Raw genomic sequence first — 25,547 nt, 5'->3', positions numbered from 1 at the left:
ATTTGTGGCTGGGACAGAGGGAGTAAGGGCCGGGACAATGAGAAGGGCTAAGAGGAGAAAAGTTCTATCTAAGTCAGTGGAGAAAGAAGTCTTCAAGACCTCAGTGAAGGGTCTGTGCAGAGGCTTCCCTCAAGGAGGCCTGTGGATGGAGGCGTCTAGGCTAGGAATGCAAATACGTAGGAGTGCCTGGCCAGCCCGGCGTGGAGACAAGGCTGGAGTCTTTGACTGAAGCTCCCTACAGTGAATGTGATGTGCTGGTCGGCCATGAGGCTGGTCACGTGAGATCCGCCATGCACAGCTTTGTACCGCCTGTGGATGGGCCTGAAACACAGGCATTGGGTTTTTAGCCTGGAGCCCGACACTTCACATTTCTGCATGACACACGACTTCTCTACAAGCAGGATTCCTCTACGAGCAGTCTTTGTAGCTCCCATTAACATACTGACCTGTTCTCAGAGCTGCGCCTCTAACCCAGCCCCACTTCCTCCCCGGCTCCTTTTGCAGCTATCAACACTGCATTGACTCTAAGGACTCTCCCCGCCTAGTCTCTCTCCGTCTCTCCTTTATCTTTCATGGGCATTTCACTAATAAATCTCTTACAAGTTTAATCAGTCTTGGCTCCTACTTTTTGGAAGACCTCATACAACTCACCATGACCTATTTATTTACTTATTTTTACTTTTAAAAATTTGCCAGAGGAATGTATGCTTCCCAGAGACAGAGCGAGAAAGGAAACCCTTCTCCCCACAACACCCCAATTAGGCGTGACAGTCTGGATTAGAACCCACGTTTGACAGACTCCAAATCCCACATTCTTCCAGGAGCTCCCTGCAACACCCATGGTAGGTCTACTGTCCCATTTGAAGCTCTCCCCTGGGAACCCCAACCTCCTCCCTACCCCTACTCACGTGTTCATTTCAGATGATGAAGTTCATGTGCCCAGCCTGGCATGACCACACCGCAATCCCTTCTCCATTTCTCCCTCCTTTGGGGATCTTAGGCATGTATGTACACACATGCACAGGTGCCCAGTATTTTTGGCTTTTTGTTAAGCCATCAGGGCTGGGATTAGAGTCATGTGGGTTTCTGCTTCCTTAACTATGAGACCATGGGGACAGTCCCTACTTATTTCCTTTTTTAATTGCCAGAGGGGTGTGTGCAGTTGCGAGAGAGAGAAACAAAGCACCCCACAATGGGGTGTGGTCATGCCACCATCCCTTCATTTCTCCATCCTATTGGATTTTGGGCATGCATACACATGTGCCAGGCATGTTTCTCCAGCTGTTGGGGCTGGGATTTGAACTGTGCTCAGCCTATGGAAACTGGCTTCCTTAACTGGACAACCTTATGGACTTGCCCCATAGCCTTTTTTTTTTTTTTTTTTAAATACTGCTAGCAGTTAGTTGATATATATAATGTATCAGACACCAAGCTCTTTATAGACAGTTTCTTATATAAGCCCTGGAAATAGGCATTATTAGGGTCCACATGGACAGATAGAGAAACTGAGGCACAGTCTGGATTAGAACCCATGTTTGACAGGCTCCAAATCCCACATTCTTCCAGGGGCTTTCTACAACACCCGTGGTAAGTCTACTGTCCCATCTGAAGCTCTCCCCTGGGAACCCCAACCTCCTCCCTATCCCTACTCACGTGTTCATTTCGAATGATGAAGTTCATGTGCCCAGCCTGCTGGTAGACCCGGCTGGCCGTGTTGAAGACATATTCAGAGACCGCAAAGTAGATCATTTGGTCGTGTTGCATGGGCAGCCTGATGGCTGGGGCATCAAAGGGGGCTGAGGAGCGTGAGCTGAGGCTGAAGAATTCACCCTGGAGAAGAGGACTGATCAGCCACTGGTGGTTCCTGCCGTGGAGGGCGTGAGGCAGGAGGCTCCAAAGCCTGCATGGGTGGTGGCTGGGGTGGTAGTTTCTCTCCAGAATGTGGGGCCTGGAGTGAGGAAAGATCCCCTCAGGCCCCTCAGCATTCAGGCCCTGACAGCTGCCTGCAATCCCCAATTCTTTTATTTATTTATTTTTTAGATTTTTGCTATAAGGCACATGCACTCACCAGAGACACGAAGAGAGAGACAGTGAGAAGGAAAGTAAGAAATTACTCCCAAGAGGGATGCCATGCCATAATCCCTTCTCCTCTGTTCTTCTTCTGGGATTTTGGGCATGTATACATGCTGATGAGGTTTGAGCCACCAGGTCCAAGACTCGAACTGCAGTCAGCCATGTGGGAATCCAGTATATTTAGCACCACACCACCTGCTGGTCCCTGAAATCCCTCAGTTCTAATGTCAACCATTTGGGAGTTTTTACAAGCCCAGAACATAGGAGAGGAAACACAGCCTGGTGGAAAAAAAACATGGACTGGATTTGAATCCTTGACATTAGCTCTGGGACTTTGGGCAAGTCACTAACCTCCTTATGCCCCGACTTCCTCACCCGTAAAATGGGGATGATACTGATATTACTTCTGCTTCATATCAGTGGTATGAAATTTCAGTAAATTAAACCCTTCATTGTATAAACACTTAGAACTGACACATAGTAAGAAGCATGTAAGTGTTGGGCCAGCCGGTGGCAAGGAGGTTAAGGTCGCTGAATGCCACACGGCCTAATCATGGTTCGAGTCCTGGACCTAGTGGCTTGAAAATAATGCTGAGTGTGTGTGCATTCATGCCCCAAATCCTGAGAGGAGAATAAAGAAAGGATTACAGGGTGGCCATTCCCTCTGGGGACTTTTCCTCTCTTTCTCTGTCTCTGGTAAGTACACAGGCCCTATAATAAACTATATATATATATGCCTTTTTTAAAATTTTTATTTAATAAAGAAAATAAAATTGGAGAGGGCAGCTCTCCAAGGTCTGGCTCAGCCCATAGAAGGGATGTGGAAGGAACGATGGCAGTGAAGAGGGGGTGTGTTAAATTTCCTATTGGTGCTATGAGAAATTGCTGTGATCTTAGTGGTTTAAAATAGCACACCTTTATTCTCTTACAGTACTAGGGGTCAGTAACAAGGTGTTTGCAGGCCTGTTTGCCTTCTGGCGCCTTCAAGGGAGAGTCTGTTTCCTGGCCTTTCCCACCCTCTAGTAGTGACACCTGCATTCCTTGGCTTGTGGCCCTCCTGCACACCAGATGGGCATTTGCTTCCATCACCACGTTGCCTTCAGGCCCTACAATTACACTGATCCTAGCTGGATAAACCAGAATAATCTCACCACCTCATGATTCTTCCCTAAGTCGCAGCCTCAAAGTCTCTGCCAAATGTCTCAAAGTAACATTTACAGATTCTGAGGGTCAGGATGTGGACCTTGTTGGGGGGCAAGGCAGGTGGTAATAACTGCTACCTTATACACGTGCTGTGTGGCAGGCACTCGCTAGCACTTTAGACACATCAGCTCAGTTCTATCAAACCTTATGAGGTAAGGCTGTGATTCCAATGTAATAGAAGCTCAGAGAGGTTAAGTAACTCTCCCAAGGTTTCCCAGCACGTAAGTGGTAGAGCCAGGATTTGAGCTCAGGTCTTCTGGACTCCAAGCAGATTTGCCATGTTGGTTCATAGACCTCATTTGAGGTCTTGGTCTGCAGTACCTAGTACCACATCTGCCCACCGTGGGCACTGAGCAGAGCTGTGGTGCACTGGCAGGTAGATGGGCTGGAAAGGGAGGAGAAGGTGGAGCTGATTTCCTACCAGCCCCCAACTCAGAGCTCTTGCTCCACAGCCTCTCACCTTGAAGGGTATGTCCAGGCCTTGAGGTCACCTGGGGCGCTCCTACCAAACTGTAGTCAAGGCCGGCAACCTGGTCAATCATCAAGGTGACTGTGAAACAGGAAAGAGGGAGCTTATAAACAAGTAGCCACATGCAGTGGAGCACGTGGTGTGCTGTGTGACTCCAGCGAGCTTCGTTCACATGATGATCGCCTTTGAAGAATACGAATGGAGCTGGAGTTGATCCAGGGTACCTTCGACCACAGAGAATGCTTCATGAATTAATTCATATTAATTAATTAATTTCTTAGAATGATTTTATTTCATTCTATTTATTATTATTATTAACTATTATTATTGTTTTAAAGTTTAACCAGAGAGAGAAAGGGAAAGTGAGAAAGCAAGCTGCCAGGTCTGGAACTCAAACAATGGTCAGCTATGTGGAAGTTCAGTGCCTTAACCACCATGCCACCTGCTGGCTCATACTTACTTACATTGAATTGAGCACCTGCGATATGCCAGGCATAATGCAAGGGGCTGAAGAAACAGCCATGAGTGAGACACTCAAAGTCTCTGTCCTTATGGAATGCAAACAGAAGGAAAACTGTGCAATTTAGGTCCTGGACCTGGCTGCTTGAGAAACACACAAAGCCCATGTGTGTCCATGTCCAAAGCTCAAAGAGAGGAAGAAGGGATTGTGGTGACTACGCCCCATGGAGGGTGCGTATGCCCTTTAGCAGAGAAACAAAAGAAAAAGAGTAAAATTGCAGCTGCATTGGGTGGCAGAAGCCTACCAGATGATGCCAGCTCTATAAGGAGGGCAAAGCGAGGGCTAGCAGGCTACTTAGTGCATCGGGGAAGGCTGCTTGGGCAGGAACCTAAAGGAGGGGCTGTCATTTTGGTGAAAGGTAGTGGGTGTGAAGGAAGGGGGCTCCTGGCAATGGGCACAGCACGCGCAAAGATTGGGCTGCAGTGTGGAGCAGGGCTTACTAGGGAGCTGATGGGGCCCCGCGTGATGGGATGAGCAGTGGTGGTGGTGGGGGCTCACAGCACCCCTTTTCTGTTGAAGTGGCACATGGCCACATGTTAGTGCTCCTCTGCCCACTTTATGCTCCCTGCAGGTTTCCGAGTCACTGCCCCCCATTCCCTGGTTCACACCTCCAGAGAACAGACCCTAAGAGAAGTGGTGGCCCCGTGTCCAACTCTATAAGATGGAGAGATACTTGATGGGGAAAATTCTCCCAGGTCTGTTCAAGGGGGTGATGGTTCTTAGGGTCCTTGATGTTGTGGCATCTGACAGCACCCAGAAAAGTGAGAGGGGGCTCCAAACCTGGCAGAGTCTGCAGATAGGGCTTCAGGTAGGAGGCAGCTGACTTCCTGATCATTTCGCAGATCTGCCAAAGTGGGCGAGAAAGCCGAATGAGTCCTTCCTCCCCCTCTGTCCTTGGCAACACCCCTGTCTTCCTTACCACCACCTGCAAGATCCATGGGTTACATGCCTGCCCTGTGGGTACCTCTGTGTGCATTAGGGGTTAAAGCAACCTGCACATTTAATAACAAGGGGGTGAGGAGTATGGCTGCACGAAGAGGCTGTTGTCCCCATCAACACACAGCACTTAGACCCTGTTCCATCTGGGTTTGTTCTCACACAGGTGGGTCCAGCTTAAGTTCCTGAATTTGTCTGGGACCCCCAGTAAAAGTGGGTGGTGGTGAGGTCTGCACTGCCCAAGGGTCAGCTATTGTCATGGTCCTCATGTCATTGTGTTGGTGGCTAAAGTGGTAAGAAGTGCCTAAACGCATGCATTAGAGGTCAGAGGGGACAAAGCAGAAAGGCCCTAAGGGCAGGACGCAGGCTTGACCACCGAGAACTCTTAGGTGCCTCTCCGTACTGAGTCGCTGAAATCTCGCCATTACCTGGCCATCTGGTAGTAAGAGGAACCATGAACAGATACGACATCCAGTCTTCAGGCAGTACTGACTAGGGCCACCAGAAGTCCCAAAGCAAAGCCAGAAGAGGGCCTTAAATTAGCCGTCAGTTTATTAACTGTATACGCTCTGGTCTGAGATGATCCTAACTTCAACTCTTCCTTCTCCAGCAACCATGATTTTACCTTTACTTGTCTATCGTTTACTTCATATTTTCTTTATACCAAATGGCCTTTTATAAAATTACATACATTTAATAAAAATATATAGAAACTTTATCCCTCTTGTCAATGGAGAGCTGCCATCCCTTGGTATAAACAGACTATCGCTGAGAAAATGAATATAAGAGATTGAGAAAACTTCTGGAATCCTGGTTAGACACTGTTAGTCTAGTTAGATAATGCCCCCTTTAAAAAAAAAGTGTTCAGGATACATTGCCCCAAACTTAGACTTCCCCTTTGATGCAGAAAGAGAAAGGCTGCAAAGAGAATTACTTGCTCATTCTGTCATTTTGCATAATTTAATACCAAAGTTTCTCATCACTTAAATTCAGCCTTCCTTTTGGAGTTTCCTCACTTTGAGAAGCATTTTTTTTTTTTAAATTTGACCAGAGAGAGACAGAGACAGAGAGAGAGTAAAAGTGAGAAAGCAAGCTACCAGGTCCAGGACTTGAACTGTGGCCAGCCATGTAGGAGTGTCCAGTGCCTTAACTGCCATGCCACCTGCTGGTCCCCGAGAAACATTCTTTTAGGCTGTCATGTGAGCCTGACCTAGCTTAGTCTGGAGCACCAAGTAAGGAAGGGCAGTGCCACCAGGAAGCCAGCCCTCCCAGGGACTTCAACCATCCTTTATCAAGTCCTTCTGCCTGCCAGAGGTCCTCTTACAGAGCACAGAAGCCTTCCACTCACAGCACTGTGGAGACTGGAGTCAGTGACCACATCTGAAACTGTCCATTTCTGGGGCTTGGTTTCCGTGGCACCAACCTCATTCCCCCTGGATGCATGGTACCCAGATTTGTCTGGCCTACATTTCCTGCATCTGTAGGCGGAGACCATGACCCACCCACCCCTGGCTTCAGCCTGCTGCACAGTGATATGGAGAGCATAAATGGTGATGGAAATAGCCTTGCTCCATAAACCCAGCTTTTACTCTGTGCAAGGTACGGTGAACACATATGCATAGCGTATCATTTGGTCCTCACACCAGCCTTGCAAGTAGATGTTATAATCATACCTGCATACTTCATGCACGCTTTATAGACAAGCATTCTAATTCTCTTTCTCTCTGATGAGTGCACCCACCCTAAGACAAAGACCCTTAAAAAGGAAAAAGAAAAAAAAAAAGAATTCGAAGGCTCAGAAGGGTTAAGTCTGTTCATGAAGACCGACTGGAATTGGCAGAGCTGGAATTTAAACCCAGTGTTTGACTATAGAGATCATGCATTCAGATGAAGCATCAAAGAGGTGAAACCTCTTTTGAGATAGCTCTGAAATACTAATGATGAATGCTCTGAGCATGACTCGAGTGCCAGGTACTCCACATGGTTATCTAATCAAATCCGCACCAACCCCTCAAGTAGAGTCATTGTCCTCATTTTACGAATGAGGAGATTGAGGCTCTGGTGGGTGCATCAATTTACCCCCAAATATACAGAGGGTAAATGAAAGAGGCACCTCTGCCTCTACAGACCAAGGCTTCTTCCAGAGGAAATACTGAGGACTGTCCCCATTGCTGTTTTCAATATAGTGTTCTTTTTTGTTTGTTTTTTGTTTTACTTAGGAAATCTTTTCCATCCTTAAGGTGAGAAAGATGTCCTAGATTTTCTTCTAAAAAGTTTTGAAATTTATTTTGACATTTACTCCTGAGACTATCTGAGTTGAATTTTGATAATTTGCAACTTAAAGAGGCTGATGAATTTAGGGGTCAAAAGCCTTGAAGACTGTTGGAGAGAGAAGTTGATTTTTGTGTATGGTGTGAGGGAGGGATTCTCTGTCAGGTCTATAACTATACTGAGGGAGGAATCCAAAGTCACCTCTCCCCTATATCTCACTAATGTTTCCTACAAATAGATATTCAAATAATGCTTTGTCAGTTTCAAATACCCACTAGCATATGTGATCATACAAACTTGGGACAGCCTTGAAGTTTGCCGTGAATAAGAAAGATTTTGCTAAGCAAAAAAATTTTATTAAAGGATTATTCCATTTATCTTTTTAAATTACTAATTTATTTATTTTTAATTTGACCAGAGAGGGACAGAACAAGCAAGAGAGAGAGAAAGTGAGAAAGCAAGCCACCAGGTCCAGGACTCAAACTTCTATTGGCCATGTGGGAGTCCAGCACCCCTAACCACTACACCACCTGCTGGCCTCTTGCTAAGCAAATTTAAATGGCTCTGAACTCAAGAGAAAAGGTGGTTTCCAAATATCAAATGTGTAGATGCCAATGGTCCATGTACTATCTGCTTATCCTTTTGTTTACCTTTTGTTTCAAGGTTTCTTTGATTCTGTTTTCAATTCTTTCATGGAAGAGGTTCAGGATCCAGCTGCAGAAAAGAGGAAGGAAGGTCAGTATATATTTTATGATTAACTGAGATTCCCGAGAGGAGGACTACCATCATTCTGGACGTTTCCCATTTTAAGTCCAACCCACCCAGATAGAGTTAACCTAAAATGGTGACTCATAGTATAGCTATATATATCTGTAGTTTTAACTTCTCTGGTATGCTTTTTCTTTTATTTACTTACTAATTAATTAATTAAATAATTTTTGGAGAGGTTTTTGCTATAGGGCATGTGCGCTTGCCAGAAAGACAGAGAGAGACAGAGAGACAGAAAGCAAGAAATCACCCCCCAGAGGGGATGGCCACGCCACAATCCCTTTTTCATTCTCCTCTTGGGATCTTGGGCATGCACACACACATACCCAGTGTGAATTTAAGCCACTGGGTCCGGGACTTGAACTGCAGTTGACTACATGGGAGTCCAGCAACATAGCCATTATGCCAACTGCTGGTCCTTGCTTTTTCTTTTTTTTTTTTCTTTCATTTATTTATTTTTACATTTTCCCACAAACATTTGGTCCTTGCTTTTTCTTTAAAAAAACCAACTCCTTTCACATTTTCTGTCCTATGGTTCAGTGGGCCTAAACTCTACCCCTACTTTTAAGTCTAAGGATGGGTACTAGACTCCAACTCAGCCAACCAGTCCATAATGATTAGTCCAGGAATGAGCACATGACCCAACCTAGACCAATGAAAGCTTTTCCAGGTGCTATATGGGAAAGGCCACTCTCCTTGCTGAGATGGTGAGACTAAGGGTCATGAAAGCCTGGAGCTCCTGACAACCATCTTTGCTATGCTAACGATAGAGGACCCTGCCTGAGAATAAAACCAACAGAAAAAAAGGCAAACTCAAGCGACAGAGAGATTCTCAGTGACATTGGTCAAACACCTGGATCCATTCACAGCTTTAGATCCACCCCTGAATAGTCCAATTCTTATGGGTCAGTCAAGTCCGTTCTTAATGCTTCAACATCTGAGTTGAATTTTGGGAAATCGTGATTTAGAAGAGGTTGGTAAATTTAGAGAATTGAGGACCAGAAAAATGGAAATATTTAAGAATAAACTTCAGCCAACCAGCAGGTACAATGGCGGTTGAGGCAGCTGGATCCCACGTGTGGCTGACTCCACAGTTTGAGTCCCAGACCTGGCACCTTGAAAAACACGCTGAGCGCATGCCCAAAATCTCAAGAGGAGAATGGAAAAGAAAGGCTTACTGCATGGCCATCCTGCCTGGGGGGTTGATTTCTCACTTTGTCTGTCTGTCTCTTTCTGATGAGCACAAGCACCCTACAGCAAAACTAAAAACAAAAACAAAAACAAAGAAGAATAGACTTCAGAAAAAGTGAAATGTGTGGCTGTTAAATACGTACAGAGATACTCAACATCGTTTACAAGATAGACACTGATTAAAACTGAGATACCCTTTCCTTTCAGATTGGCAAAAAACGTAATCATTGATAATTGCCACGCTGGTGATAGCGTGGGTAAACAGGTACTTTTACATGTTGTTAGTGGAAGTGGAGACTAGCAAAACCCCTTAGAGGGTGATTAGAACATGCTGAAGTTACAAAATGCACATACCTCTTGGCTCAATCATTCTGTAAGAATTTATCCTAGACTTTATTTTTCTAGGTGCAAAATGATACCCTGTACAAGGTTATCCTTTGGGGAACCAGCAGTTAACGTAATGGCTATGTCGCTGGACTCCCATGTAGTCGACTGTGGTTCGCGTCCCCGACCCGGTGGCTTAAAACCCACGCCAGGTGCGTGTGCGTGGTGCCCAAGATCCTGAGAGGAGAATGGAGGAGAAGGGATTGCGGCGTGGCCATCCCCTCTGGGGGGTGATTTCTTGCTTTCTGTCTCTCTGTCTCTCTCAGTCTGTCTGGTGAGCACACGCGCCCTATAGTGAAAAACCTCTCAAAAAAAACCCCCCAAAACAAAAAAAATCAAAAACAAGGTTATCCTTTGTAGCACAAAGGCTAGGAGAAACTCTGCCCTCCTCCCCCTCCTCCCTGAAAACTGAAAGTTTACCAGTAGAGGACTAATTATGTATGTTACAGTGCCGTCATATAGTGAGACTTTGAAAAGAAGGGCAGCTCTCGTTTTCTGATGTGGATGGATTTCCAAATATATGTTAAGTGAAAAAAGCTAGTGACATGATACCATAGATGATATGCTCCATTCGTGTAACAAATAAAAGAATGACTATCCAAATGTGTGGTCTAGACTCTCAGGAATGATACCTATGACACTTAAACTGGGTAGCGTTTAAACTGTTGGTGAAGGTACCGAAGTGGAGAGAAATTTTTTCACTCAGTACCCTTTTGTGCTGTTTGAATTTTGAATGATATGAATAAATGACCAATTCGAAACATTTGGAAAACTTTTTCTAATTTTATAATTTGCCGTAGGGTGTGTGTATTTTCCAGAGACAGACAGACAGACAGAGAGAGAGAGAGAAATTAACCCCCCAGGGAGCATTGCCATGCCAGAATCCCTTCTCTTCCATTATTCTCTTGAGAGTTTGTGCCCAGCATGTTTTTCAAGCCCCCAGATCCAGGATTTGAACTGCACAGTTGGCCATGAGAGATCCAGAGATCCACCTGGCTGGCCCCCCCACTTTTTTTTTTTTAGAGAGAGACTTTTGCTATAGGGCATGTGTGCTTATCGGAGAAACAAAGAGACAGAAAGCGAGAAATCACCCCCTGGGGGGATAGCCACGTTGCAGTCCCTTCTCCTCCATTCTCCTTTCAGGATTTTGGGGGGACACACATGAGCCTGAAGGGAGTGTGAAGTCACCAGGCCCGGGACTTGAACCGTGGTTGACTACATGGAAGTCCAGCAATGTAACCATTATGCCATCTACTGGTCCCAACTCCCCAATTTTTTAAGATATAAAGAAGGAGTTAAGGCCCATTTTTTATATCCTCCTGCCCCAAATCTGCCAAATAATTTGTCAGTTTGGCAATTGGTAAGTCACTTACTCATTTATTCAATGAACATTTGCTGAGTGCCTCTTACAGGATAAGCAAATAGGTGCTGAGGGGACCCTGATGAGTAAGACAGCATTGTCCCTGACCTCATGGAGTGCGTGTGAATCTAAGCCACTTCCAATAAAGCTGCCCACAGGGACCAGCTGATGGCATCGTGGTTATGTCACTGGATTCCTTCATGGCTGACCATGGTTTGAGTCCTGAACCTGGTGACTTCAAATACATTCATACCGGGCATGTGTGTGTGTGCATACCCAAGATTCCAGGAGGGTTTGGAGGAGAAGGGATTGTGGTGTGGCCATTCCCTTCCCACACACTGGGGGGTGATTTCTCACTTTCCTTTTCAATGTCTCTGTCTCTGTCTCCCTCAGAGCAAGCACATGCATCCTAAGGCAAAACTCTCTTTAAAAAGAACCCAAAAGCTGCCCACAGGGAGTCACTCCTGACCAGAGACACCACTCTGTGAGAATGTTGGCCCAGCTTGGGGCTTCTCACATTATGTTTTTGTAAGCACCAGTGAGGGCAATACATTTTGGGAAATAAGTGAACTGAATTTGTAGAATTACTTCTGGCAAACTTTTTTCTCCCATAAAGTTTTCTTTACCATTCAATCTTGCTGAGTGAATGACCAGTGATGCATATTATAAACAAACGTATGCGTATTAGAAATCCATGCAGTAAAACTGAACACGGAGTGGGACCAGCAGTTAGTGTAATGGCTATGTCACTGGACTCCCACATAGTCGACCGAGGTTCGCGGCCCGGACCCAGTGGCTTAAACTCATGCCGAATGTGTGTGCGTGCATGCCCAAGATCCCGAGAGGAGAATGGAGGAGAAGGGATTGTGGCGTGGCCATCCCCCCTGGGAGGTGATTTCTCACTTTCTATCTCTGTCTCTCTGTCTGGTGAGTGCATGCGCCCTATAGCAAAAACCTCTTCAAAAAAAAAAAGAAAAAACTGAACACGAGTGTCTCTTGAGGTTCTGCAGTACACATTCTGAATTGTCCAGGACTCTGCTCTCTGAGCAAGTCTGGGGCCCACAGCCTGGCTGGACCCTGGGCCCTGGATGGTGCCTGCTGAGCTTTGGCTGTTGCCATAGAGGCTATGACTGCGGTCCCTGATGGTCATGGTGGGGATGTTGCTTCCAGAAGAGCCTTATGCTTCCTACACTCTTGAATACGCCTCCAGCCTTGAGTCAAAGTTCAAGAGATTGAAGCAGTTAGAGATTTTCCATTAATCACATCTGACACAAAGTCAGCCTGGACTCCTTTCTCCTCTTCCTGCTCACTTTCAATCCAGCCTCCTAAATAGGCTTTAAGGGCCAAGTGGTGTCTTGGCAGTGACACCACCAGACCTCGTAGAAAGGTCTGGGATGGAATGCAGGCCTTCCTGAGCATGCCAGGTGACCATGCACATGCCTGTGACCTGGGCTGGCTGGGACAGGGCATGGATTGCGGTGTGACGACCTCATTGGGATTGCCTGTCTCACTCCTCTCATTCTCAGTCTCTTTCTCTCTCATGGAAGAAATGAATAAATACACACCTTAAAGTACGTTTCCCTACCTCTACTGCTATTGCTTTCTTGGGGGCATCATCAACTCTTTCCTGGACAATCGTCTCTGCCTCCCCTCTGGTCTCCCTCCATCCACTCTGTGACACTCTAATCTCTTCTAAAGAAGCAGTCTTTTAAGAAAGCATATCTGGGGGCCAGTAGATAGTGTAGTGGTTATATCACTGGCCTCCCACATAATCGACCACAGTTTGAGCCCCAGACCTAGTAGCTTGAAACTCATGCCGGGCACATGTGCATGTGTGCCCAAGATCTCAGGAGGAGAATCGAGGAGAAGGAATTGTGGCATGGCCATCCCCCCTGGGGATTGATTTCTCATTTTCCCTCTCACTGTCTCTGTCTCTCTCTGCAGTGAACACATGTGCCCTAACGCAGAAAAAACCTCCTCTAGGAAAGTATATCTGATTATATTACCACCCTGCATGCCATCTGGGCTCTTTGGCAATTACTCCATGCTGCTGTTGTAGCACTAAGGCAGTCTTTGGCAAAAATGGAAATACAGGAGTAAGGCAAGCATCCCAGTAAAACTTAATTTACAGAAACGAGGGGCAGAGTTAGGCCCATAGGCCAGAGTTTGCTGTTCCTGATCTTAATAAGACTTAAAATCTTGCTCTTGAGCCCCCCGAGGTGAGGGTGAGGGCAAGGGTGAGCCGGATGTGAAGGCAGCTCTGTCTCCAAGTGAGTGTGTGGGGCCACTCACCTTAAACTTCCAGAAATGTCAATGCTGATATGGCCAATGGAGGTGCTGCAATAGGCCACTGTGGCGTTGGGTCGTCCAGACTGGTCCTTGCCCAAGTTCAGAGAAACCGAGATGGATGTGCCATCCATACCCATGTCAAAGGTGCCTGCGAGGTTACTGGTTGGGAGAAATACAGAGCAAATCGCCGTGTAATCAGGGTCGCTTCTCAGACAAGGAGCCCAAAGAACACAGACCTGTGTTTGTGTCCCAGGTCCCCATTAGCTGACTAGGTATCTTGCCTGGGCCTCCACTTATCATTAATTGAAATTGCCAGTGTTTATTGAATATTTGCTGCTAAACGCCTTACTTATTTTATTTACTCCACATCTGCATCTAGGTGGGATATTATCATTTTTAACATATTTTGTAAGCATGTGCATGTACTCACCAGAGAGAGAAAGAGAGAAAGGGAGAGAGAGAGAGAGAGAGAGTGAGAGACTGAGAGAGAGAGAGAGAAAGCACACTGTCATGGGTAATGGTCATGCTGCAATCCCTTCTCTTCTACCTCTCCCTCCCTTTGGAAATTTGGGCATGCATGCACCTAGTGTGTAACTCAAGCTCTACCTCTGCCTCCCTTTGGAAATTTGGGCATGCATGCACCTAGTGTGTAACTCAAGCTGTTGGGTCTGGGACTCAAACCATGCAGTCGGCCATGTGGGATCCAGCTGCCTTAACCACCACCATGAGCTGACCCTAGATGGATTATTATTAATCTTATTCCACAGATAATGAACCTGAAGCTTAGGAACAGTCAGACCTGAGTCCTTTATAAAACAGGCAGTTAAGAATACAGGGATGGATGGGGCCAGTAGGTGGCATGGTGGTTTAGACACTGGACTCCCACATGGGTGACATGGTTCAAGTCCTGGACCTGCTGGCTTGCTTTCTCACTTTCCCTTTCTGTCTCTCTCTCTCTGATCAAATGAATAATAAGAATAATAAGAATAAAGTTAAATAAATAAATAATTTTTTGGGATAATATAGGAATGGAGCAGTAGATGGTGTAATGGTTATGTTGCTGGACTTACGTAGTCAACCATGGTTCGAGTCCCAGACCCTGAGACTTAGAACTCATGCCAGATACATATACAAGTGTACCCAAAATCCCAAGAGGAGAATGGAAGAGAAGGGATTGTGGTGTGGCCATCCCCTCTGAGAGGGTTATTTCTCGCTTTCTGTCTCTCTGGCGAGTGTATGTACCATATAGCAAAAATCCCTTTCTAAAAAAAGAATCCAGAATGGAAGTCTGGAGTAGGAGGCCATGTCCTTGCCCAAAGCAGAGAGACATTCTAACCCAAGCACGACTCACATGAAAGCCTTTTTTGCCTTCCAGTTTCCACTGACAGACATGTAGCTGGCCAACAGAGAGGCTTTCACATCCTTCTCCGGGAGCAGACTGTAATCTGAGTTCCAGAGCACGAAACGATGAAGCCTCAGTCTATAGGGAAAGAAAAGGAAACAACAGGAAAACCAGGGGCTCCTCAGTCTCCTGAACGATTTCCCAGAGTCTTCTTCAACCTCTCACACCCTCTTTCAAATGTATTGAACTACATAGGACTGTCAAATCATTTTACTGAGGCCCAGGCTTGCTGACATAGGCGGATCCCAGGCTGACCTAAAACATGCCCGCACATGTGTGTCCAGGATCCCGATGAGCTGAGGCACAGGGGAAAAGGGATCTCATCATGACAGACCCTGTCCGGGGGTGTGCGCCTGCCACTGTAAACGGGGCAGGTGCATTCCAGGTAGCATGGCACTTGCCACTGCCTTTTTATTCTCAGACCCATTTCCTGTCCTCTTGCTCCAGCCTATAAGGTACAGATGGGACTGGTGTGCAAACTACATTTCCCAGGCTCCTTCACAACCAGCTTCCCATTAGGATAGGCCAATGGGAAGCATTTGGGAGATTACAGGATGAAAAGGGGGGAAAGCCAGACTATTTCTTCTCCTCTCTGTGCCAGGAATTACATTTTTAGCAGAGGTTATTCTTCCACAGTGTGGCCAGTTCCTGCCCGACAGCCTCTCTGGGCCTAAAGCCTCTGCCATATTGATGTAGGGGCTGGTGATAGTTTCTAAGGGTCTTCCCTTTGTTCTGATGATTTGAGACACACACAGTCCCTTCCAGAAGCCCCATAAGAGCGGGCTATGATCCCTCTGTCTTTACTTTTGGTGACGATTCCATGTTTATCTCCTCCCCCGTGAGCCCAGGCCCCCCATCTTTCCCCCGTTGCTGCCCCTGTGGTGGAAAAAGGAGATTTCACCCATCAAACTCATAGTTGACACTTCCAACCCAACTGAGCTGGAAGCTTCCAGACAAATCAGGCAGCCTGATTGTAGACAGCTCCTTCTTCAGGATGGCAACTCCGTACTGGCGGGCTGTGGGCAAATGTTATAGAAAGGTCTTTGAGTTGGTTCACTATGTAGAAAGCAGCTTAGCAAAAGAGTTGGGTGGTGGCCCTTGGAATGACCTACTCTGGGACTGAAGGCAGGATTTGCTGCTTACCATTGGGGTAATCCTAAACAAATTCCTGACTTTCCCTGAGCCTCAATTCCTCATCCATAAAATAGTCATTGTAATAAAGATACTGAAAATTAAATTAGATTGTAATAAAGACCTGAAAATTAAATTAGATCATGAACTCAAAGCGCTGGTAAATGGCAGTGGTTGTCACTTCTCTAGTCAACAAGGTGTTAAAGCAGTGATGGAACAGAGGGGTGGCCTTTGAGGAATCATTTATAACAGTGCGGCCAAATCTTGGGGTTTTTCACTATTGCCTGGGCCATATGTTCGCCATGTGGACTCTAGGCCCAGCTGCAACCATTCTTAGTAAATCCCTAGAATCTGTATTTCAAAATGTGTCCAGCTTTTCTTATGTGGGGAAATGCTGAACTACTCCTACCCACCCCTTCTGACTCAGGAAAGGGAAACTGAAGCCCAGAGTGACACATCTAGGATTTCTAAATCAGGAAGTGGCAGAGCCTAACTCAGGGCTCCTCATCTTTATTCCCCTGCCACTTTGATGGGCAGCAATGGATGCTGAAGGAAGGACCGATTCCCCTTACCGTATTCTAGGCCTTTTCTGGTGATTCTGGCCACGAACCCTGGATTAGAAGCTCCTTCTCCAAACCCGGAGAGCTCTGGCAGCAGCAGTAGGGCCACCACCACACAGTATGGTCTGGCCATCATCCTGCGTCTTCAGCTCTTTCCCGGGCAGAGGTCGCTCAGTGTCTCCCCTTTCTTAGAGGAGATAATGGAGGCTGAGGTGCTTATAAAGCCTGGGGCCAGATGAGGAACTGAGCCAGCTGTGGGGTGGGGCAGGGAACATTGTGGGCTTAGGGGGGTAGGGGGGGACGGGTTTCAATCCAGTTTCCAGAAACTTGAGATGAGGAGAAGATTTGCTTGTGAAACTGTTTGAGGTTTATTTCTGAAAGTAGGGGAAGTGGCGCCATACCTTCTGCCTCTTCCCCTTCCAAGTTTTCCTGCCCAGTGCTGCCAGAGGAGCCTCCCTGCGACATGTCTCCCTAGCTGAACACGTCCATTCATTCCCCGCGCTCTGCAGACTGAAGTCGGAACACCCAGCCTGGCAGTGAAGGTGATTATGATTTGGCTGCAATGCACCTCTCCAACCGGATCTTCCACTGCCCAAGCCCTGCGCTCTGGCCCCCCTGGAATGTGCTGTTCTCAGCTTACACACGGAGACAATCTCATGTCAGGCCGCTCACGAATAGAACGGTTGCATTCCACGACTTTAGGCTCCAGGCAGTTTCCAATCTGCTCTCGCCTATCTCTCTGGCTCGCTCTTTTTGGCTGAAGGGTGTATGCACTTGTCAGAAAGAGACAGAGAGACATAGAGAGAGGGAGAGAAGAAGGCACTCATCATGGGGAATGGTCACTCTGTAATCCCTTCTTCATCACTCCCTTCTTTTGGGATTTCGGGCGTGCATGCGTGTTTCTCAAGCCACTGGGTCTCGGACTTGAACCATCCCATTGGTCATATGGGATCTGACTGGTGCAATGAGTCTTGACACATGCGTTCTCTTGTGTGATTGTACCATGATCAAGATACAGAATACTCCATCATCCCAATAAATTCTCTTGTGCTTTTTCTGGTCAATTTCCCTTCTTCCTCAACCCCAGAAAACTACTAATCTGTTTTCTGTTACCAAAGATTAATCTTTCTTGTTCTATTACAGAACTTTCTATGGGTGGAATCATAAACTATGTGTTTTTTCTGTCTGTCCTCTTTCATACATCATTATGCTTTGTGGGGTTTTTTTTTTAGAATTATTTTATTTAACTTCATTTTGTTACTATTGTCATCGTTACTTTTTAATTTGATCAGAGACAGAGAGAGAGAGAGAGAGAGAAAGAGAGAAAGTAAGAAAGCAAGCTGCCAAGTTCAGGACTCGAACTGCAGTTGGCCATCTGGGAGTCCAATGCCTTAACCACCAGGTCACTTGCTGGCCCCCAGCATTATGTTTTTGAGATTAGTTCATGTTGTTTTGTGTATTGATAATTCTTTCCTTTTAATAGCTGAGTAATACTCTACATAGTAGCTAGAACAATCTTTTTATTTTATCATATTTATACTTTAAAATATTTTTCAGATAAGAAACATATTCTCGTGGTTCAAAAAAATCAATCATCTGGGATTTTGACCACCGAAAAACTTTACCCTCCTACTCCCCAGGTTTAGCCAGGACAAGCCAATCAGCAGCCATTTATAATTGAGTTCTGAGAGGCCCCATTCAGGGATTTCAACCACCGGAGACTCTCTGCCCAAACTTCACCTTCCTGCTCTCTAGGTCTAGCCAGACTGCAGGTCGCCTCCTTCCACATTCCTCTGAATCCTCAGATTTAACTCCCCAAAACAAGAAAAGGTGTATAATTCATCAGATGGCCAGAAACCACAGCAGAGGCACAGGAATATAAGAAACCAAGAAAATATCTTTCCTCTAATGGAAAAAAATAACTCCTCTTCCCTCACAAAGAATACAAGGGAACTCATGGAATGTCTTTAAATTTTAAAGAATTTAAAATATTCATAGTGACAAAGCTAACAGAGATGCAAGAGAAGAGAGACAACGAACTCCAGAAGACGCAGGAGAAAAGCGATACCAAGTTCCAGGAGGTGAGGAAGTTCTCGCATGATCTGGAAGAGAAGATACACATCATAAAAAAGAACCAAACAATTGTTAGGGAAGAAGGCTGTAATACAGAAAATCAAAACTTCCCTTGAAAATAGCAAAAGCAGATTAGATCATGCAGAAGATCAAATCTCAGATGTAGAAGATAGAACCTCTGACCTAGAAAAAAATCACCAAAAAGACTGAGGAAATACCCCCCCAAAATGAGAATAACATATGAGTAATACTAGATACCATTAAACGCCCAAATATCTGGATCATTGGTATCCCAGAAGGTGAAGAAACTAATAAGGGCATTGATAATCTATTTTATGAAAACCTGGAAGAAAACTTTCCAAACCTAGAGAGGCACTCAAATATCCAGACCCAAGAAATACACAGAACCCCACATAGGATCAATCCAAGATCTTCCCCAAGGCACACCACAGCCAGAGACAAGATACTAAAATTGGCAAGAGAGAAATGTCAAATTACTTTAAAAGGATATCTCATAAGGCTAACATCGGGCCTCTCGTAGGAAACAATGCGAGCAAGGAAAGAATGGGAAAATATATTCAAAGTGCTAAGTGAAAAACAATTTCAACCAAGAATACTATACCCAGCAAGATTATCTTTCATATGGGAAAAAAAGACAGAAACATTCTCAGATAAACAAAACCTGAAAGAATTTACCAACATTAGACCAGCTCTCCAAGAAATGCTGAAGGGAGTACTGTACCAGGAAAACTAAAGTTGGACACATGGAAATGAGAGTACAAAAAACAACCAAGAGAATGGCCAGCCTAATGATATGGACAAGTCCAGAGTTGAATGTTAATTTCCAGAGTTTAAATGGAAAGATCAGACCATAGTAACACTGCAAACTCCACAGAAGAAAGATTAATTATATGAGTCTGAACTAGTGAAATAGAATTTTTTACTTTAGACTAAAACATTACTGACTTCTTTGATGCTTTGATTTCCATATTTAAGGATTTTTATCTTCACTTGAACTGTTGATAGGTTCATCTACCTCCTACTTGAGCTGAATCCTAACCTTTTTTCTTTTCTTTTTTTTTTTTTGGAGTCGTTTTTTCTATAGGGTGTGTGCGCTCGCCAGACAGAGAGAGACATAGAGACAGAAAGCGAGAAATCACCCCCCCAGGGGGGATGGTCATGCCGCAATCCCTTCTCCTCCATTCTCCTCTCGGGATCTTGGGCACGCACGCACACGCGCCCGGCGTGAGTTTTAAGCCACCGGGATGCGAATCGCGGTCGACTACGTGGGAGTCCAGCAACATAGCCATTACGCTAACTGCTGGTTCCCCTAACCTTTTTTCTGGCTTTAAGTTTTAAGCAAATTTCTCTTAACATTTTTTTTATTTTGATCTATTAAAACTAAAACTTTTTTTGAAATTAAAAAGCAATGACATATTGCTGAATTAAGTTTGTATGGTATCCTAGAAGTGGAAAACCTATGGTGACAGAGAATGTAAGATCATCATAGATCATTGGTTTCCAGGCATCGAGGGCAGTGATGAAAGTGTAACTATAAAGAATCAGCATTAGGGAGTTGTTCTGGAAAATGGAACTATTCCAAATCCTTGTTGTGATGGTGGTCATATGAATCTATACATATGTTAATATGGACAGAACTGTACATTAATGAAATGAGGTCAACATTATTTGCCATATTATTCAATTAATTTTATGTTAAAGCACAATATAATAAAAAAACAAAAGTTGAAAAAAAATAGATTTAATAATCCAAAGTCAAAGCCATTAAAATAAAACAAACAAAAAAATCGATCATCTAGGCATTGTGGTTAAGGTGGCTGGATCCCATGTGGCCCACGGCATGGTTTGAGTCCCAGACCCAGCGTTTTGAAAAACACACAGAGCATATGTGTGTGAGTGCCCAAAAATTTTGTGAAGAGGATAGAGGACAAGGGATTGTGGCATGGCCATACCCCCATGGGTGTTTGCTTTCTCTCTCTCTGATGAGTGCATATTCCCTATGCTAAACTAAAAAGAAAGAAAGGAAAAAATACACCAAAAAGACAAAAATCAATCATAAAAGATGCATGAAAAAGTGAAAGATCTTGTTTTCATGCCTCTATTGCATCTTTCTGATTCTTCTCTCCTCCCCATCAAATTTGCTTGGAGGCTAAGGAAGTGCTTTGGCAGCTTACATTTTAGGGCCCGTGGGAACACAAAATAATCAAGAAAGTTCAGTGTTTGAGCTTTTTTCTTTTGTTTTTGTGTTTTAATTTTTAATATTGTCAGAGCGCATATGTGTTCACCAGAGAGAGACAGAAACAGAGAAAGAGAAAGGGAGAAGAAAGCACCCCCCACCGTGGCTGTCGTCACATCATAATTTCTTCTCCTCCATTGCTCCATCGTGTTGGAAATTTTGATCTGTGTGCACACATGTCTGGCACGTTTTCCAAGTAGGTGAGGCTAGAACTTGAACCTTGGTCAGATATAATCAACAGGGTCCTCATACTAACGTCTGCCCTTAGCCTCAGCCAGCTAGGATCACAGGTGCTCTGCATGAATGCCATGGAGACTTTGGGACACCGACCTGGGACCTTCCACGTGGCCTCAGCATTGTGGAGTGTTGGGTGTTTACTGGCTACTGCATCTGGCTTTCAGCTGGGTTTTGCAGTATGAGTAGAAATTTGATAGACAGAGGGGAAAGGTATCCAAAGCAAAGAGAATAGCACCAGTTAAGGTATGGAAGCTTGAGAGGATGCTTCACATTCTGAAAGACACCAAGTTGTGGGAGAGTCCAGGCTGAGGAGTGGGGATGGGCATCAGGGAAGAGGAGGCACAGACACGGGCAGGACTCTCGCCCTGCAGGCTCTTGTTAACCAGACCTCAAGTATGATCATGGTATGGTTTTAACTTTTAACTGATAAAATTCAAAATTAGTAATTGATGTTCCCCACGCTCTGTCAAATTCTCCTTTCCTCCAGAGAGTAGGCTTTCTTCACTGCATCTCAGTCCTGATTCCACCACTTTCCAAGCATGTTCTTCTCAGTTTAAGGCTTGGTCCTGCTTGTGTTAAAATTTCAGACTTGGGGCTGGCAAGTGGCATGTTGGTTAAAGCACTGGACTCCTGCATGGCCAACTGAAGTTCGAGTCCTGGCCCTGGCGACTTACTTTCTCACTTTCTCTCTCTGGTGAGTGTGCATGCCCTGTAGCAAATTAAAAAAAAATGATTAATAAACTTTCTGATCCTTCATCTGCAGTGGGACTGCTACCAAGATGCAGATTTTTGTAAAAACCCTTATGAGGAAGACCATCACCCTTGAGAAACCGTCGGATACAATAGAAAATGTAAAAGCCAAAATCCAGGATAAGGAAGGAATTCTTCCTGATCAGCAGAGATCGATTTTTGCTGGCAAGCAGTTGAAAGATGGACATACTTTGTCTGCCTATGACATCCAAAAGGAGTCATGCTTCATCTTGTGTTGAGACTTCATGGTGGTGCTAAGACAAGAAAGAAGTCTTATACCACTCCCAAGAAGAATAAGCATAAGGGAAAGAAGGTTAAGCTGGCTGTCCTGAAATACCAGGAGGTGGATGAAAATGGCAAAATGAGTCGCCTTCGTCGGGAGTGCCCTTTAGATGAATGTGGTGCTGGAGTTTTTATGGCCAGCCTTTTTGGAGAGGTTTTTGCTATAGGGTGTGTGCGCTCACCAGACAGAGAGAGACAGAGAGACAGAAAGTGAGACATCACCCCCCAGGGAGGATGGCCATGTCACAATCCCTTCTCCTCCATTCTCCTCGCGGGATCTTGAGCACGCACACACATGCACCTGGTGTGAGTTTTAAGCCACCAGGTCTGGGACTCGAACCACGGTCGACTACCTGGGAGTTCAGCGACATAGCCATTACGCCAACTGCTGGTCTCCTATTTTGACAGACGTTATTGTGGCAAATGTTGTCTGACTTACTGTTTCAACAAACCAGAAGACAAGTAATTGTTTATGAGTTAATAAAAGAAATGAACTAACCTTTAAAAAATGATAAATAAAATAAAATTTAAAAAACTCAGTCTTAGATTGTACTTAAAGAATAAGTTTCTCCCTGACTCCTCTGCAGGCTTCCTGAGGCGTTCATGGTTTAGAGCAAGCAAAAAAAAAAAATGTGGGTGAAAGAGAGAGCATGTATGTACACATTTGTGCATATGTGCATATGTGTGCATGTCCACGTAGGGTGGTCTCTCTTTTTCACATGTCCCTTCCTCTTTCCTGCAAGGTAGAGGGAGAGGGGCTGCCTGGGTGAGCTAGGGTGGAGTCCTCTGTCTCAGTGTGGTGTTGCTTGGTGGCCTGATGGCTGCCAGCTCAGGGTGGGTAGAAGGACGAGGCTCCTGTAAGCCATGAGACTCAATTCCACACCCTTCTTCTCCATCCCTCCTTCCTTTTGAGATTTTGGGCAGGTACATGAGCCTGGGGTGTTTCTCAAATCTCCAGGTCTAGGACTTGAACCAAACAGTCATGCAGTCAGCCATGTGGGATCCAGCTAATCATCAGTCCATAGAGCTGGCCTTAAAATGTACTTAAGAAAAATAATAAAGTTTGTGCATTTCTTTTATGAGTGAGAGAGACAGAGAAAGAGAGAGAGAGGAACAGCGTTCCCCAATGGGGTCTCCATGCTATGACCCATGCCCAGCTTCAGCCAGCCCCAGATCATGGAAACACACATGCCTGGTACACTCAGGAAGGTTTCTGGGTACAAGCCTGGACCCTCTCATGTGGGTCTGTCTTGCAGAGTGTCATGTTTTGTCGTTGTGCCTGTCCTGTGCGCCCTGTCCGCCACCCCCAACACCGTATCATCATTACTGTTATTTTTAAAGACAGGGTCTTGCCTTTCCACTATCCTCCTGCCTCAGCCTTCCAACTGGGACTGCAGGTATGCACATCCTGCCAGCTCCTTTTCGGACAGGGTCTCAGACCAGCCTTCAGCTCAAGAACTTCCTGCTTCAGCCTCTGTGGGAGTCAGTCGCTGGGATTAAGGGCATACTGCTCTGCGCCTGGCCTTTAGGTTGGACCGAGAATCACATCCTGGCCTCCCGTGTAGCCCCAGCAAGAGGAGCACATCATTTCATCATTTTAGCATCGTGTGCTGCTAGCTGGATCCCCGAGTTCTTTTCTTCTACTCTGGACTCAGTAAGCTCCGGGCTCAGATGGTATGATGTGTCAGTCTCAGGTTGTTGTGAAGCCCCTAAATTCTTTTTTTTTTTAAATGTAACTTTATTTATTTCTTCATCTATTTGACCAGAAAGGTGGGGAAAGAGAGAGAAAGTGAGAAAGCAAGTCAACGGGTCTGGGACTCGAACCATAATCAGCCATGTGGGAGTCCAGCGCCCTTAACCACCATGCCACCTGCCGGCCCCAAAGCCTTTAAATTCTTTTTATTTATTTATTTATTTATTTTTTGGAGAGGTTTTTGCTATAGGTCATGTGTGCTTGCCAGAAAGACAGAGATAGACAGAGAGACAGAAAGAGAGAAATCACCCCCCCCCCAGGGGGGGATGGCCACACCGCAATCCCTTCTCCATTCTCCTCTAGGGATCTAGGGCGTGCACGTATGTGTGCCCAGCATGAGTTTAAGTCACTGGGTCCGGGACTCGAACCATTGTCGACTACAGAGGAGTCCAGCGACATAGCCATTATGCCAACTGCTGGTCCCATGAAGCCCCTAAATTCTATGAGGACCCTTCAGGGCCCCTCTTCTTTGACTTTGCCTAAGAGAACCAGTGGAGAATCCCTTCCTCTCTCCCATAGGATGAGGTGGGGCAAGGGAGAGCTGAGAGTCTTTCTTTACAATCCCCTGGAAATGGTTGACCAAGTGTGGTAAGGGCACGTTTGGGTTCTGCAGAGGGTCCAGCAGCTGGTGACGAAGGGAGAAGAGCTGCATTAAGGCTGTAGCTGCAGGGTTGGTCTCCAGAATGATTTTGTGGACAGAACACAGTCCCTGCATGGATTTGCTGGGGCTGCCATAGTCAGGGATGTATTTCCTCATGGCTCTGGATGTTAGAAGTCTGAGATAAAGAGTTAGCAGGGCTGGTTACTTCTGGGGCTCTGTGGAGTTTGCCCCATGTCCCTCCCTCAGGTCCTCGTGGTTTGCTGGCGATCTTGGGCATTCTGAGACTTGTAAGTACGTCACCTCCATCTCTGCCTCAGAGTTCGGCTGATGTCCTCCACACGAGCACACTGCATGTCCACATTTCCCCTTCCTATAAGGACCCCAGTGACATTGGGTTAGGAGCCCACTCTAACAACCTGATCTCAACTAGTTACTCCTGCATCGACACCATCTCCACGAAGGTCACATTCTGAGCATTAGGACTTCAGCCATGAATTCTGCGGGGAGCACAATGCAACTGCTAACGGTTCCTGATCAGCTGTGGGGAGTGAGAGTGGCGGTTAAAGATATGGCAATGTTAAAACATGGGTCCAGGTCTTGGACTGCTGCTCTTCTCTGAGCTGACACCCCATCCCTGGAATGGGAATAATAGTATAGTACCACTCCCATCTCTAGCCCCACCCCCCGCAGGGCTCCTGATGGGATTTGATAAGGTAGCCTTTGGGGATGCACCAAACACCTGAGCAGTGACTACACCGGAACTGGGGAACACCCCCTGCACTGGCCTCTGGACAAGACTGATCACTGGAAATATGGAACCAGCACAGAGAAAACTCCTAAATGCCCCACCACTTTCCCTTTGGTCAAAGTTTGAGGCTCAGGCCAGGAAACTGGAAGCTCATGCTTCAGAGTGCAAGGGTTGAAGTTTTGTAAAAGGTCTGGGCTCAAAAATGTGCCTTCTGTGAGGTGTTTTTGCAAGCTCTGTTCCCTTCACTGGTCCTTGTGGGTCATCTTGGGCATGTCTAACTTATTCCCTT

The 25,547-nt window shown here is 45.7% G+C and overlaps 3 protein-coding genes across 3 annotated transcripts in view; all 3 read right to left on the bottom strand.

Moving 5' to 3' along the window:
• LOC102488043 (lipopolysaccharide-binding protein-like) overlaps positions 1-1,829 on the bottom strand; it is an 11,695-nt gene extending 9,866 nt beyond the window's left edge. The window contains exon 1 of the mRNA XM_014586113.2: positions 1,654-1,829. Coding sequence (XP_014441599.2) covers positions 1,654-1,764 — 111 coding nt within the window. The 5' untranslated portion in view covers positions 1,765-1,829. The remainder of the gene's footprint in view (positions 1-1,653) is intronic.
• On the bottom strand, positions 1,753-15,669 carry LOC114007012 (lipopolysaccharide-binding protein-like). Its single transcript, XM_027770187.1, has 6 exons — positions 14,816-15,669; positions 13,468-13,623; positions 8,123-8,186; positions 5,046-5,109; positions 3,737-3,826; positions 1,753-1,830 (listed from the first exon to the last, which is right to left on the bottom strand). Exons 1-6 carry the CDS (start codon positions 14,854-14,856, stop codon positions 1,826-1,828), a joined length of 420 nt encoding a protein of 139 aa, XP_027625988.1. The 5' UTR covers positions 14,857-15,669; the 3' UTR covers positions 1,753-1,825.
• A 78-nt stretch (positions 15,670-15,747) lies between these two features.
• On the bottom strand, positions 15,748-16,728 carry LOC114007011 (bactericidal permeability-increasing protein-like). Its single transcript, XM_027770186.1, has 2 exons — positions 16,570-16,728; positions 15,748-15,882 (listed from the first exon to the last, which is right to left on the bottom strand). The coding sequence occupies exons 1-2, from the start codon at positions 16,691-16,693 to the stop codon at positions 15,764-15,766; spliced, it is 243 nt and encodes an 80-aa protein (XP_027625987.1). The 5' UTR covers positions 16,694-16,728; the 3' UTR covers positions 15,748-15,763.
• Between the last annotated feature and the right edge of the window lie 8,819 nt (positions 16,729-25,547).

This window comes from Tupaia chinensis, unplaced genomic scaffold (genome assembly GCF_000334495.1).
Source record: "Tupaia chinensis unplaced genomic scaffold, TupChi_1.0 Scaffold000115_1, whole genome shotgun sequence".
Lineage (NCBI taxonomy): Eukaryota > Metazoa > Chordata > Mammalia > Scandentia > Tupaiidae > Tupaia > Tupaia belangeri.
This window is presented reverse-complemented; position numbering and strand designations above follow the sequence as displayed.

Coding starts and splice junctions, on each gene's coding strand:
- LOC114007011 (XM_027770186.1), bottom strand. CDS start 16,693: ATGATGGCCAGACCATACTGTGTGGTGGTGGCCCTACTGCTGCTGCCA. Junction 15,883..16,569: donor CAGAAAAGGCCTAGAATACG/GTAAGGGGAATC, acceptor ATTTGCCCACAG/CCCGCCAGTACGGAGTTGCC.
- LOC114007012 (XM_027770187.1), bottom strand. CDS start 14,856: ATGTCTGTCAGTGGAAACTGGAAGGCAAAAAAGGCTTTCAT. Junction 13,624..14,815: donor AAGGCAAAAAAGGCTTTCAT/GTGAGTCGTGCT, acceptor TCTCCCAACCAG/TAACCTCGCAGGCACCTTTG. Junction 5,110..8,122: donor AAGAAACCTTGAAACAAAAG/GTAAACAAAAGG, acceptor CCACTTTGGCAG/ATCTGCGAAATGATCAGGAA.